A 14599-nucleotide genomic window follows, 5' to 3' on the forward strand; every position below is an offset into this window, starting at 1 on the left:
AACACTGCTGAAAACACATTACTTTAACATGGCCTTCTCATAACTTCATTGTAGTTTAATCCTGATGCTCTGTATATTCAATTAATTATCATTATTATTCATGGTGGCTCCAAAATCCATACTAACCCCTACTCTCTCTTCTGTACTTTTTCCGGTTTTCTGTGGTGGCGATCTGCACCACCACCACCTGATCAAAGCACCGTGATGTCCCTCCATTGACTAAAGATCAGAAGTCCACGTGACCGTCATCATAAAGTCCTTCCATGTGAACCCTGAATACCATAAGGACTGATTGAAGTCATTGATGTTAGGTAGAATGGCTAGAGGGGGCTGGGCGGTCCCATGACCTCTGAACTCCTGCCGATTTTATTTTTTCTCCAGCCGTCTAGAGTTTTTTTTGTTTTTTCTATCCTCCCTGGCCATCGGACCTTACTTCTATTCTATGTTAATTAGTGTTCTCTTGATTTTTTCCCCTCTTTCTTCATCACGTAAAGCACTTTGAGCTACATTATTTGTATGAAAATGAGCTATACAAATAAATGTTGTTTCTTCACTCATTTTAAAATAACAGTCTCGATCCACTGGACTAATTCCCTTCATAATTTTAAACACTTCACTCAGGTCTCCTCTTAATCTTCTTTTGCTTAAACTGTAAAGGCTCAGCTCTTTTAATCTTTCCTCATAACTCACCCCCTATAGCCCTGAATCAACCTCGTCACTCTTCTCTGGACCTTTTCTTGTGCTGCTATGTCTTTATGGTGACCCAAACTGCACACAGGACTTCAGATGAGGCCTCACCAGTGTGTTATAAAGCTTAAGCAGAACCTCCTGTGACTTATACTCAACACATCAAGGCGCTATATAACCTGACATTCTGTTAGTTAGCCTTCTTAACGGCTTCTGAACACTGTCTGGACGTTGATAGCACAGAGTTTTCTACTGGTTTGACATGATGCAGTGAAAAAATCAGCAACTGTGAGCAACAAATCGGACGTGCCCCATGACAAAAAGTTCTGTAATGTGACATCAATTTACACAGTCCAGTCAGGATTACCAAAATAGGGGGCAGCAAGGTGTGAGGAGGACAGCTGCACACAATGCCACTCCAGCATATTCTTTATGCCAACAAATTGTTAACTGACTGCATTGTAAGCTTCTATGAGTTCATTCATTAGTACATTTTTTGTGTTTTATATTTTCAATTAACTTAGACCACTCTGCACAGATCTGTTTTAAACTTTACAATTAAAGAGCATTCTTCTGTTGAAGATTGTCTACAAAGCCAAATTAAATTCAATACTGTATCAGAAGAAAATGTGAAGACTTCCAAAGGGTGAATACTTTTTGTAGGCACTGCATGTTGAAATACATGGTTGCTGAACAAAAACACAAAATAAAGCCAGAGGAAAGCATCTTAACTGGGATGTGGTGTCTGATTTGGATTAAGTGGTTCAAATATGAAGGAAATGCAGAAAAACTACTAACACACTGGGCCACCGATATACTTACCGATGTGCACTGCTGTTAACATATTCAATTGTACTAAAAAATTCCAAAGGGGCAACCTTGTAATGGTTGGCTTTGCTGAATCAATAATCCACAATCCTAGCTTTAAATGCTGTACCTGTCATTATCTGTAAGGCGTCTGCACATCCTCCTGTGTCTGAGGTGGGGTTTTCTCTGGCTACTCTGGTTTTACTCTCAAATCCCAAAGGATTACTGCAAACCAGGGGTGCCCAATGAGTCGATCGCGATTGACCGGTAGATCGCAAAGGTAGTGCAGGTAGATCGTGTTGCACTCAAAAAATTTTTTTTTAAAAACATTAGTCTATCATATATCCTCCCTATGGCATTTGCCACTTGATTGACATACAGGGCGGCCAGTCTGAGATCTCCTTTCTTCTAACACGCTGATCATCCCACACGCACGATCAAACGCGCGAGCTACTGCAAAACTCCAGCTGTGATCGAGTTAGCCTTCCAATTTATATCGACTAAAGAAAGGAAATGTTTGGGGAGGGTATGGGCTTTATGTGGAATTAGATGAGGATTTTTTTTTCTCTCACAATGTCACAATCGAAGTGCGTTTGTCTGATCTGTCAATCTATCATTGCTATTCCAAAGAAGGAAAATGTGGAAAGGCACTTTCGAACCGTTCATAAAAACTACAAAACTGACTTCCTTCCGAAAAGCGATCTGAGAAAGAAAAAAGAGAGGGAATTAAAATTAAATCGGACAGCCGTCATTTTTCACTCAGCTGAATTCGAATGCTCCTTGACTGCATTATTCAGCTCTACTTATTTATGCCAGTCAGCCTTTTCCTACATGACGATTATTAAATCCAAATACTGTAGTGACCATAAATGTATTGAATTGTTATTGTGCCATAAAGGTTATTCAGTTATGCAAGGTACGACAACATATATTTTATGTATAATATACTCAGTATATATATATATATATATATATATATATTATATACTGGGGGTCCTCGGGTTACAACGTTTCAAGTTTACAACACTCACTCCCATAAAAACTTAAAAAAATTGTAGAAGGAGAACATGAGAAGGAATAAAGGGAAGGATTTTTTTTTTACACTAATTTTTTCTGTTACTACAGTACAGTGTACAGTACATTATATTTATGTCCTTTTCTTTTATCTCAGGCTTAGATTTTGTGTTTTTATGTTCTAGATTATGATTTTGCAAATGTGCTAAGATAGGTAAGTGACTTAGGCTAGAGTGTGTTTCAACTTACACCAAAATTCGGGTTACATCACTGTTGTAGGAACGGAACTGTGTCGTAACCCGAGGACCCCCTGTATATATATATCTATACTAATAAAAGGCAAAGCCCTCACTCACGCATCACTAATTCTCCAACTTCCCGTGTAGGTAGAAGGCTGAAATTTGGCAAGCTCATTCCTTACAGCTTACTTACAAAAGTTAAGCAGGTTTCATTTCGAAATTCTACACGTAATGGTCATAACTGGAACCTACTTATGTACACATATACGGCCATAGCCTGCAGCTCGGTCGCCGTGTGAGGCGGAGTTGTGTCCCTCATCGTCACGCCTCCCACGTAATTGAGTGCCTGCCCATAAGGCCGTCTGTCAGCTGCAATCTAATCGACACGCTGCCGCTAAATATTCGTGGGTGAAGTACTGTGCTTATGCAAACGAAGATGAGATAGTTAGGGATAGACTAGTTTTTGGCACAAACTCAGCGAAAGTGCGAGAGAAACTTTTAAGTGCCGGGTCTTAACTAATATTAAATAAAGCCGTGGACATCGCAAGATCGCACGAGATAGCACAAACACAGCTGAGAACCTTTGATGCATGTACTCCAAGCAGCTCACGTGAACTGACTGTGAACACAGTACGCAGATAACAAGGAAGAGCTCCAAAGAGAGCTGAACAAAAAACGCATTACACAATTGAGAAGGCAGAAAAAGAATATGAAGCGAGTGACACATACAAGCATATTCATAAGCGTAGCTACTGCGGAAACAAAGCACGGTGTAAACCTTAAGTTTAAATTAAGTTCATAGACAGGCTGCCGCTGGTGTTTGTCATGCCTACGATGAATACGATATTCGTGAGATACAAGTTTAATGAGAAGACGCAGGGTATAAACGAGACTTTTCATCACTTTGTAACAAAGTTAAAATTGCTGGTGAAGGACTGTGCTTATGCAAACGAAGATAAGTTCATAGACACGCTGCCGCTAAATATTCGCAGGCAAATCCACAACTTAATACCGGGAATACCTGTTAAACATCTTAGATTCACGAGTACCGATTTGGGTAGTGAACACTTCGATGAATGAAACCTGTTATCTTTACAACAGTTGACAACGAAGATGAGATGGTCAGGGATAGACTAGACAAACTCAGAGTGTAACTTGAACACAACACATCCTCCAAATACGAACCTGATTGAAAGAAATAATGATAATCAAATCCTTGATGACAGCAACACTAATAACAGTGACAAAACAATTACATTGATAATCATGTTATGTTATTTTTAAAATGTTTCCTTTTCTTTTTCATAACTTCTTTAACACACTACTTCTCCTCTGCGAAGCGTGGGTATTTTGCTAGTATATATATATATATATATATATATATATATATCATCTTCTTTAATAAAAGCCCTGTGTGCGTCCAGGTGTCCGTGTGTGTGTGTCTTCTGGTGAAGTGCGCATGCGCGGGGCCACACGACACGTGTTCAGTCTATTCCTGTGCATTCCCTGTGTGTGCAGAGAGAGAGAGAGAGAGAGACACACACAGGTGCGTGCGCACGAGAGACAGACACACACAAGCACGCATGCAGGCAGGCCCGCGTGAGAGACTCACACACACACATAGAGACAGGCCCGCATGGGAGGACAGACATGCACGCGCACACACGCACGCAGGCAGGACCGCGACAGAGACAGACAAGCACGCACGCACACGCACACACAAACACACGCAGGCCCGCCACAGAGACAGACACGCAAGCCCGCACGCACGGGACAGAGTCAGACACACATACAGGCACACCCGTGCATTGTTGTAATGTTACTTTTCTTGGTTGTTTATTAGATTACAGATTTTTCAAATGTTCATTTTTTCCCCTTTGCTTAAAACTCATTAAAAAAGGAGTTTTTAGCGAGCAGGTCGTAAGGCTATAGCGCGAACTCTTGCAGTGTTAGTTTTCTCTGTTGTTCAAGGTTTTCTTAGTGTTATTCAATGTTTTTACATTTAGTTTACTATTACTATGTGCATTCAATTGTATAATTAACTATATTTGTGCTTAAAATCTTTAAAAATATATATATTTACATACAGTTCATATGATCTGGAACGGATTAATTGTATTTACATACAGTCCTATGGGGGAAATTACTTCGGTTCCACTGTATTACTGTCTGACAAAATTACAGGCATTTTACGAAAATACAAACCAGTATTACTGTAAGAGAAAATTAAAGGCACACAATACAGTGACGTATATTACAGCCACATACAAGGTCCCTTGCCGTTTAATATAGTCTGTTCCTACTAATGTGTATGCACTACTGTTCTAGCGCCCGTTATTGTAACGGGCTTAATGTCTAGTGTGTGTGTGTGTATATATATATATATATATATATATATATATATATATATATAGTATTTTTAATGTAGGTAGATCATTTCGACCTGGTCATTTTAAAAGTAGCTCACAAGCCGAAAAAGTGTGTGCACCCCTGCTGTAAACTGACTGGCACCAAATTGTGAGTGCAGTTGGGTGAACTGGGCTGGTGCCCTATCTAAGATTGGTTCCAGCTTCACGCTGCGGACTACTGGGATTGTCTCCAAGCCCTTAGTAGCCATGGTTGGATTAAGACAATTTTCAGACTGCTGAGTTGAGGTCAAGTGTTAATAGGTACAACGCCCAAATAAAACTGCAACCTTAAACAAGAGCTTGTGCAGATTCTTACCTGAAGCATGTAGCTATGGTAATCTTTTATACGTTGCTGCCAGAACTTCTGCAGTGCCAGCACACTGCCAATGCCGGTCTCATGAAATACCTGCTCCACCACATCAGGGAAAGGTGTAGTTCCAAGGCGAGCCTCACGATCCACCGCCACACGTAGCAGTCGGGTGAGACGAAGATAGTATTCATGAGCCAAGTCCGTCAGGGTCTCCAGAACACTTTCATTAGCCATTTCAAAGCCTGCATGAGCCAGAATGGTAGCAACCGACTGATAGAGTAACTGACGACATGATGGCCAGTTAAGTTCTGTCACAGGCTCTCCTTTGCCTCTGCATGAAAAAAAAAATAATAATAAAACAAAAATAGAATTAAGATTCAATACCAAGTCTGTCTCTCTCTCTTTTTATGTCGTGTACTCTTTGTACTATTTGGCAGATACTGTATACCAGGGGTGTCGAACTCCAGGCCTGGAGGGCCACAGCGGCTGCAGGTTTTCATTCTAACTTTTTTTCTAATCAGTAATCAGTTTTCACTGCTAATTAACTCCATTTCCCTTGATTTTCATAGCCCTGTTTTTAAGGATTCAGTCCTCTGAATTGATTCTTCCATCCATCCATTACCCAACCCCCTATATCCTAACTACAAGGTCACGGAGGGTCTGCTGGAGCCAGTCCCAGCCAACACAGGGCACAAGTCAGGAACAAATCCCCGGGCAGGGCGCCAGCCCACCGCAGTGAGTCGATTCTTTTCTTCATTAAATTAATGGCAGCCAAACAGAAATGAGACATGAAACAAGCCAACAGATGACCAGCTAAACTGGGATTTCAAACTCCAACCAATTTCACTCCAACCAATCTCTTAATGAGAAGCCGATTCTGTTAGTTAATTAACTGTTAGTTAATTAAACCCATTATTTAATTCCATGCCCTGCTGCTGCTCTCATTCTGCCACAGCAGACATTTCCAAAAGTGATTTTTCTGTTTTTTCTATATGTCTTGGTGACCTGAGAGAGCTCGTTTTGTGTCTCATTATTGTCTGGCTGCTAATTAAGGAAAAAGAGGCAACTAAGGGGCCTGAGTCAAGTTAATTAAAATTAAGGCAAAAGAAGTTAATTAGCAGCAAAAACTGGTACTAATTAAGAAGATGGTTAGAATGAAAACTGCAGCCACTGTGGCCCTCCAGGACTGGAGTTTGACACCCGTGCTGTATAACATATCTTTGATCTGTTTCATGTAACTGAGGGGACGTGGAGGATGTTTGCCGACTGTAAGGTAACCACAATCAAATAATCAGATTGCGATTCAGAACTAAGAATGTAAAACTCTGATCTTCACCCTGTCAAGTAAGCAAACCAGCCACCATGGTGCAACATTAGAGGTTCAATCACCATAAGGGGATGCAAAAGAGCATAAACTTGACAAGGCCCAATAAGGGCGAAAGACGTGTCGTGCACTCTGGATTATTTGACAGATACTGTATAAAATATGAGGGGGTACCAAAAAATAACCGGAATCTGTACCTGGTGCTCAATCTCGACTAAGTTGCGAATTTTGCCGCTTGTTGTAGCACACTTACAGTATTCTGCTGCAGTCTGTTGAGGGGTTGCTCTGTATTGTTCATACGCCATTCCGTGTCAGTTTTTCTTGGTGCATATTAAACGTGTTCTGCGATTTTTATGATGGGTGATCATAAAGAACAATGAGTCTGCGTTAAATTTTGTTTTCTCTTAGGGAAAACAGCTGCTGAAACTGTAGTGATGCTTGAAACTGCCTTTACAGAGGAAGCTTTAACTAAAACGCAGGTCTACGTGTGGTTTTTGCATTTCAAACGAGGGGAAATGTCACTTGAAGACCAACAGAGATCTGGCCGACCTTCCACAATTACGAATGACGAAAATCTTGAAAAAGTTCACAATGCAATTTACGAAGATTGTTGTTGGACTATTGAAGAGATTTCTGAATTGATTTGTGTGCGTCTTGGAGTTCTTGCCACTTTCCCTACTCGCCTGATCTTTGCTCCGTGCGACTTTTTCTTGTTCCCGCATATGAAAGAACAACTCAAAGGAAAGCATTTTTGTACCGTGGAGGAAGTCAAAGAAAAATCGCCGCAGGCCTTGGACAACGATTCCCAAAATGTTTCCACCATTGGGACAAGTGCATTCATTCACATGGAGAGTACTTTGAAGGAGACTAAAGTTTCAGTAAGTAAAAATTATTAAAAAACAATTCCTTTTCTCAATTCTGGTTATTTTTGGGTACCCCCTTGTATACATATATACACTAGCTGTCTAAGCACGTGTTATAAAAAGCCTCGGGTTCGAGAAACTATTGAAATCGTCAGAAATTTGGAGATGTCAGGTAATTGAAAGGAACTACTCTGGGCATCTCTTCTAGGAGGTTTCGTTTTGCTGACGTTGTTCACCTCACTTGTGTATTAGCAGCGGGAGGAAAAGTAAAAGGGATACCATTTTGCCAATGTGCTTGTCTAGCTTGCGTAAGAGCTTCCCTCTTTTTTCGGCGGTTTTACTTTGGCAACAGAGTCGCTTTCTTCTTTCGACTTGTTAACTTGGGGCTGCCTTGCCGACTCTCTGAGCTTCATGCTTGTAGTAGACTCGCACATCCGGGCCGGCCAGACAGACACACACACTTCCACGCGTAGACGTTTAGTTTTCCGATTCCTCGGAGGTGAAGTCCTTACCCCAAACTCCACCTCTCATGTCCGGGCCGGACAGACACCCTCACTTCCACGCGTAGACGTTTATATATAAGATATTCCCATTCCCAGGCGTAATGTTGAAGGTGACGAGAGGTTCATAAAACGCACAACAGAATCGTAAATAGACATACAGGGAGTCCTCCGGTTACAACGTTTCGAGTTTGAGACATAAGTGTTTTGGCTTACACCATTAGTGTCGTAAATACAGACGACGTGGGCAAACTAGTTTGGTTGTGTGCAGCGGAAAAATACGCAGTAACACGGCATATGAGTGAAGGAGTTGGCAAACTAGTTTGGTTGTGCGCGGAGGAAGTGGTCTGTTTGTGTGGCTTTGTTTGGTGACTTTGTGGCCCTTATCATGGCTCCTAAATGAAAGTCAGAGTCTTCAGATGGTAGTGCTTCGAAGAACAGGAACGCCATGATGATGGAAGTGAAATTAGACATTGTAAAGAGATCAGAAGGAATATAGGTAAGGAATTTTTTTTTTTTTACACTCATTTTTTTCTGTTACTACAGTACAGTATATTTATGTCCTTTTCCTTTTTATGTGGCTTAGTTGTGTTTTTATGTTCTAGATTATGATTTTGCAAATGTGTTAGGATAGGTGAATGACTTAGGCTAGGGTGTGTTTCGACACCAAAATTTGGGTTACATGACTGTTGTAGGAACAGAACTGTGTCATAACCCGAGGACCCCCTGCACTTGTCATTGTACCAGTAAGCCTGTTTAAGAAAGTAGGCATTTCACCAAGCTAGTATGGTCATATCCCATTAATCACAGTAAGATCAGTTAAAAACCATCCTATCCCAACAAAGCCAAGCTTATTCTAAATACACCAAACACATGGCAGTTTCATTACGCCAGAAATAAAAGGTAAAGAGCGGACTTATTTATTCTATTTCTCTCGGCTACTAAGAGTCCAAAAATAAGCTTGACCTCTGTGATCGTTTTCTTGTGTTTTGTAAATATGTTTAGTCAAGTTGATGATTTATTCCTGCGGTGAGCTGGCGCCCTGCCAGGGGTTTGTTTCCTGCCTTACGCCCTGTGTTGGCTGGGACTGGCTCCAGCAGACCCCCGTGACCCTGTAGTTAGGATATAGGGGGTTGGATAATGGATTGATGGAAGGATGGATGCTTTATTCATAGGTTTCTGTTATCAGATTGCACACAATGAATTATTTTCTGCTTGGCTGCGCGATTGAGCCCTGCAAAGGACTGGCGGACCATCACGTGTGTTTCTTGCCTTACACAATAGCGTAGGGATTTTTGCTTCATTAAGATAAGCTTTAGGTTGTTGCATTTAAAAAGTAACAGATTATGTAACACACATGTGTTAACCTACTTCACTTGAGATTGTGTTTGCTGAGTTTAGCACTGGACATTCAACTCATCAACATAATTGTAGTGATTTCTGACATATTGAGACAGATTCATTCAGCCAAGAAAAGGATCAATGCGATCACCAAACACTGGCGTCTGGAAACATATTTTGTGGACCCTTCTACCTGTGGCTTCTAAAAGCACGAACAAAGCAGATATAGGGGTATATTGACCTTTAAGGATTTTGTCACTCTTTATCCTTCTGCTGTGAAACATTTTGACCTGTCATTGTTTACACACGTCTTAAACAACTATTATCATACACTGATCATTTCTGTATTATGTAATATAATAAATAAAATTCACTAAGGCAAGACAACCATGAAAAGCACGCCAGAAGAGGCGTGGATTCACTAAGCCGCCGACAAGTGAGACACCTATGGCACACACAGGAAGGAGCCACGCCCACCAACTCCAAGACCATTGGATACGACGACAACTCGCAGGGCCACGCCCACCAACTCGGACGCAACGACACAGAAAAAATGGCGTCATTTATGTTTGTCTGTCATAGAGGCCACATGCAGTGCAGGTCGGGTTAATGTCATGTGCATGTCATGCACCTCCGAGCTACGTTGACTGTTCATAGAGGCATGTTTCTCGCGGAGGTGAATCGCCATATGCAGCGTGTGAAACGGTTTGCGAGGGGTATCCCTTAAAACGTTCCTTTACAACTGAGGTTAAAGCACAATGAAGGAATCAGTCTTTAAAAACCAATAAGCCCTGTGCCTCTGTTTCATTACCGTCTCACCTGCTTCACCAATGCAGGCCCTGCAACAGTCGAGACGCTCCGTCAGCAGCTGACCTTCTCTGTGCCTGACCGGTTCACACAGAGGCAGCGCAAGAGAAAGCCGCGCCAGAGACAGACAGAGGCACACACACAGGCAGCTGGTGGGCGGGTCTCCGTGAGTTTCTCTTGCGAGCGGAGACATGAGCAGGCGGTGTGTATGCTTCGAGTGCGAGGGTGGATGCGACAGGACCATCTAGGAAAAATCATGTCGCGGATGTGATTCGCTGTATGCAGTGTGTAAAACAGTTTGTTTGTCGCAGATGTGAATCGCTGTATGCGGCGTGTAGAACAGTTTGCGAGGGGTGTCCCTGTGTCTTTCCAGAAGTGTTCAACCATCAATAAATAATTATGCAGCGTTTGTTATGCCGCGGGTTCACTATTGTGTTGTATTTTGCTCTCTCCAAATTTTCATTCACTTACTGTTGTATTCTCACACTAACCTGTTTTAGACAACCGTGTCTTTCCAGAAGTGTTTACCATTCAATAAATAATTATGCATGAGATTGAGCGCGTGTCTAGGCGTGGGTAAGCCGTTGAACCCCATTCGGGCTGCAAACCGTGGAATTGCCACTAAGTGCGACACATACGCTCCCCACTGTTTTCGTCCCTACCCCCCTCCCACACGTGGACTGTTCATAGAGGCGTGTTTCTCGCGGAGGTGAATCGCCATATGCAGCATGTAAAACTGTTTGTGAGGGGTATCCCATGGGATCATTAAAACATTACTTTACAACTGAGGTTAAAACACAATGAAGTGAGCAGTCTTTAAAAAACGAGTTTTCGGTTACGACGCAGGACCGCGTGCAGCATAGCAAAGTGTTGTACACGCTACATACAGCAATTCGCATCCGCGACAAACATGCATCTTCTTAGATGCTCCTGCACTTTGTACGCACCCCCCTCCCACCTCGCTATGCCGCACGGACGATTGTATGTTGGTTCGTTCCGTGCATTGTTACAATGTTGCTTTTCTTGCTGATTTATTACATTACCGATTTTGCAAATGTTACATTTTCTCCCTGTGCTTAAAAATTATTAAAAAACCGGCCTGATTATGCGACGTATGGTACGCCACGGGTTGGCTAGTAATAAATAATAGATATAGATATCTTACATCAATATTGCTGCTACTTGTTTGTCCTATCTTTGCACAATGTCTTATCTTGTTTGTGTTTTAATTTTACATTTTTTAATTTTAACTCTATTTTTAATGTATTATTTGCACATCATGTTGTTACTCTGTGGACCCTGAGCTTCACAATTTCGTCTATCTGTATACTTGTATATGGTTGAGATGACAATAAAGTTCACTTTGACCTGACCTCATAATCGGATTGTTCATGGAGAAATCTACCATATGGTGGTGTAAGAACAGGAACGGAAAACGGCGAGAAAGGAATTCAGAGATCAAGAAGAAAGAAATACAAATTTAAAAGGGAGACTGGTGTCGGAAGGAAGGAGAGAGATTCCAGGAATGAAGATTGTTTCCGAATTTTGGATAGCGATCAGTTTGCACTCATTAATCTCTTATATATATTTCTCTTCTGGTTCGTCCTGCTTCCTCTTCAAACCCAGTCTCCCCCACATGCAGCCCACACGGCATTTCTCGATTCCTATTCCTCCTCTTCCAAACCCTTCCCCACACTGCCTGCGGCATCCCATACACCCCATGCCGCTTTTCTCGATTCCTATTCCTCCTTCGGACTACCGCGTTCCCCGCTCCTCTCATGACCCCATTGGTGTCACGTCACCGCCAAAGTGAAAGGTCACGTGGTCAGGCTAGATATAGGGCGGTGTCGTGACCGAGTTTGAAGAGGAAGCAGGACGAACTGAAGAGAAATATATACAAGAGATAACACGCAGGAGACGTGGATTAGCGATACTAAATTGGCCATAGCGTGTGGTTGGAGTGTATGTGAGTGTGTTCGCCCTGTGTCCAGGGTTTGTTCCTGCCTTACGCCCTATGCTAGCTGGGACAGGCTCCAGCACCCCCCGCGACCCTGTTCAGGACTAAGTAGGTTAGAAAATGTTCTGACATGACCTCTATTAGATTTTTTTTTTCCACAATGACAGATTTGTTCTATATTGAGATGATGGAGGCTTTACACTTTATTAACACTAGAATCCCTGAAGCCTACGAAAAAACTCGTAATCCTAGGCCACCTTAAATTCCTTCACACCTCTCCATTAGCATCTTTTGTTTTGCAAATGTGTCGATCAGCATCATCAGCAGGCAGCCTGCTATCCCATCACCCCCACCGAAGCAGCTTTAGTTCTCCCAGCTCAAGTCTGCTCATCTCGGTGTGAGATGCCTTGAATTGTATAAGGTAAATAATATCTCGGTATTTAGAATACATACATTTCATGTGTATTTCATGTCTACAATGATTTGTGTAAATGTAGGATGACAGGAAATGTGAGGCAAGAAATGTTGAACACATAACTAGAACAGAAACATTTTTCACGTTCTACTATAATTGGCCAAATGCTGACGTGAAGTGTATAATGTGTGTGGACTGAAGTCCAAATCTCAAATAAACACTTTCACAAAAGGCACAGATATAACAAAACAAGTGTGCTTTTTCTGGAATTTAACCAAAGCAAAATAAATTGTGATAGGGTATGACACACACACACACATACATACATACATACATACACACGTCTGCTCGGCTTGTGCAGAGGTAAGACCTGCTGTCTCCAAGTCAAGAGGTTGCGGGTTCGATCCCGGATCCTTCATGCATTGAACTGTTTTGAGTAGTGAGCAGCTATTATTATTACTATTACAGAATGAAAACATACATTTGATTTATTTGTGTCTGTAACTGCCAGCTGTAAATTTATGGTACTTGTAAAAGTTAGCATTTTGTTTCATTATTCACTTTTATTCTCTCAGTCATGTTCACGGTCCCCCAGATCTGATATTGTTCATTTTCAAATAAAGACGTGCTATAACAGAGGTGAACTCAGATGAGGGTTCTACATCTCTACAGAACTAACCCCTCATTTGTGTGAACAGTTCCTGTGCTCTCAGCTCTTATAAATTTTTTATGTTTTCCTCATTTTAATACAAAACATGCAATCTATTTGTTTCCTTCACTGTAGTCCTTTTCTGGAAAATAATTTTATATGTTCAAGTTGAAACGTCAACGACTAAGCAAAGAAGAAAGGGCAGCGCGATGAAAAGAGGCCCAAAAGCATTGGAGAGAAAAGTATTCAAAAAAGAACAATAATAATCTAAGTACAAATTCGGAAAATAAGGAAAGTTATAATCAGCCCGGACCAAGTGGAATTAAAAACCTAACCAGTCCGAGCAGGGGTGGAAATAAAAGACAAAGTAGAACGTTGTAAAGAGGTTCAAAAACGTTGACACGATACACATGCAGAGCAGGTTAGAGATCATGGAAGTACGAAAATTCAAAAGTCTCAAGAAACTGAGAGTAAAGATCGCATTAGCACCAGCAAACGGAAATTATTACTCGTGAAATAATGGAACAGTGAAAAGAGATCGAATATATGGACATACAGTAGGTGATATGACAGAAGTATTTAGATATTGTACGCCTTTAAAGTCTTAGACTTGTAGATTGTCTAATTTGTGTTGCTATCAGGGAAAAGTAGGGTTTCTTCCCAATGAAGAGGCGTATCTGCAAGAAATAAAATATTTTATTTGGTGAAAGTGAAATCCACAAACACTACGAGCAAAATATCCGAATCTACAATAATCTGTTCGTGTTCGCATCATTTAATACTCAAAACATAGATTTACACGATTCAGGAACATACACTATGAGAATCTGTGGTCCCACAACAATTAAAGCAACGATAAGTTTAATTTCAAAGAAACCACAATTTGGTCAGGTTTATATTTATGATCACAGAGAAGCAACGCAACATAGAATTAAGAGTTACACGATCGGACATATTAGAAATTCTACAGCCAATAATGGATACAAATCCATACGTCCAAAAGTATCGCACTTTACATGAAATTTATCTGAATAACACGAAAAAAGAAGTTTTCTTGGATTTCTATATGAATCCGAAAGATCACGCTCATATCCTTATAGATAATTTGATACTATCCGTATGCATGGTGTTCATGTCAATACCTCGACTCAATACAAGTTAGAAGCATGCAATGGGACTCTGCCTCTGTAGTTAGAACATAACGTGGCAAACGCGGACGCAGTATTGCATGATTGGCTAAGAATGTTCGAATGCTTCAGTGACGCCGCTGGACGGCCG

At 41.3% G+C, this 14599-nt stretch overlaps 1 protein-coding gene across 2 annotated transcripts in view; it reads right to left on the bottom strand.

Annotated features, from left to right (window-relative positions):
* supt7l (SPT7 like, STAGA complex subunit gamma) overlaps positions 1–14599 on the bottom strand; it is a 34387-nt gene that overhangs the window by 14399 nt on the left and 5389 nt on the right. For both annotated transcript variants that reach the window (XM_039749534.1, XM_039749535.1), the window contains exon 3: positions 5472–5796. In XM_039749534.1, coding sequence (XP_039605468.1) covers positions 5472–5796 — 325 coding nt within the window. The remainder of the gene's footprint in view (positions 1–5471; positions 5797–14599) is intronic.

This window comes from Polypterus senegalus, chromosome 3 (genome assembly GCF_016835505.1).
Source record: "Polypterus senegalus isolate Bchr_013 chromosome 3, ASM1683550v1, whole genome shotgun sequence".
In the NCBI taxonomy this organism is placed as follows: domain Eukaryota; kingdom Metazoa; phylum Chordata; class Cladistia; order Polypteriformes; family Polypteridae; genus Polypterus; species Polypterus senegalus.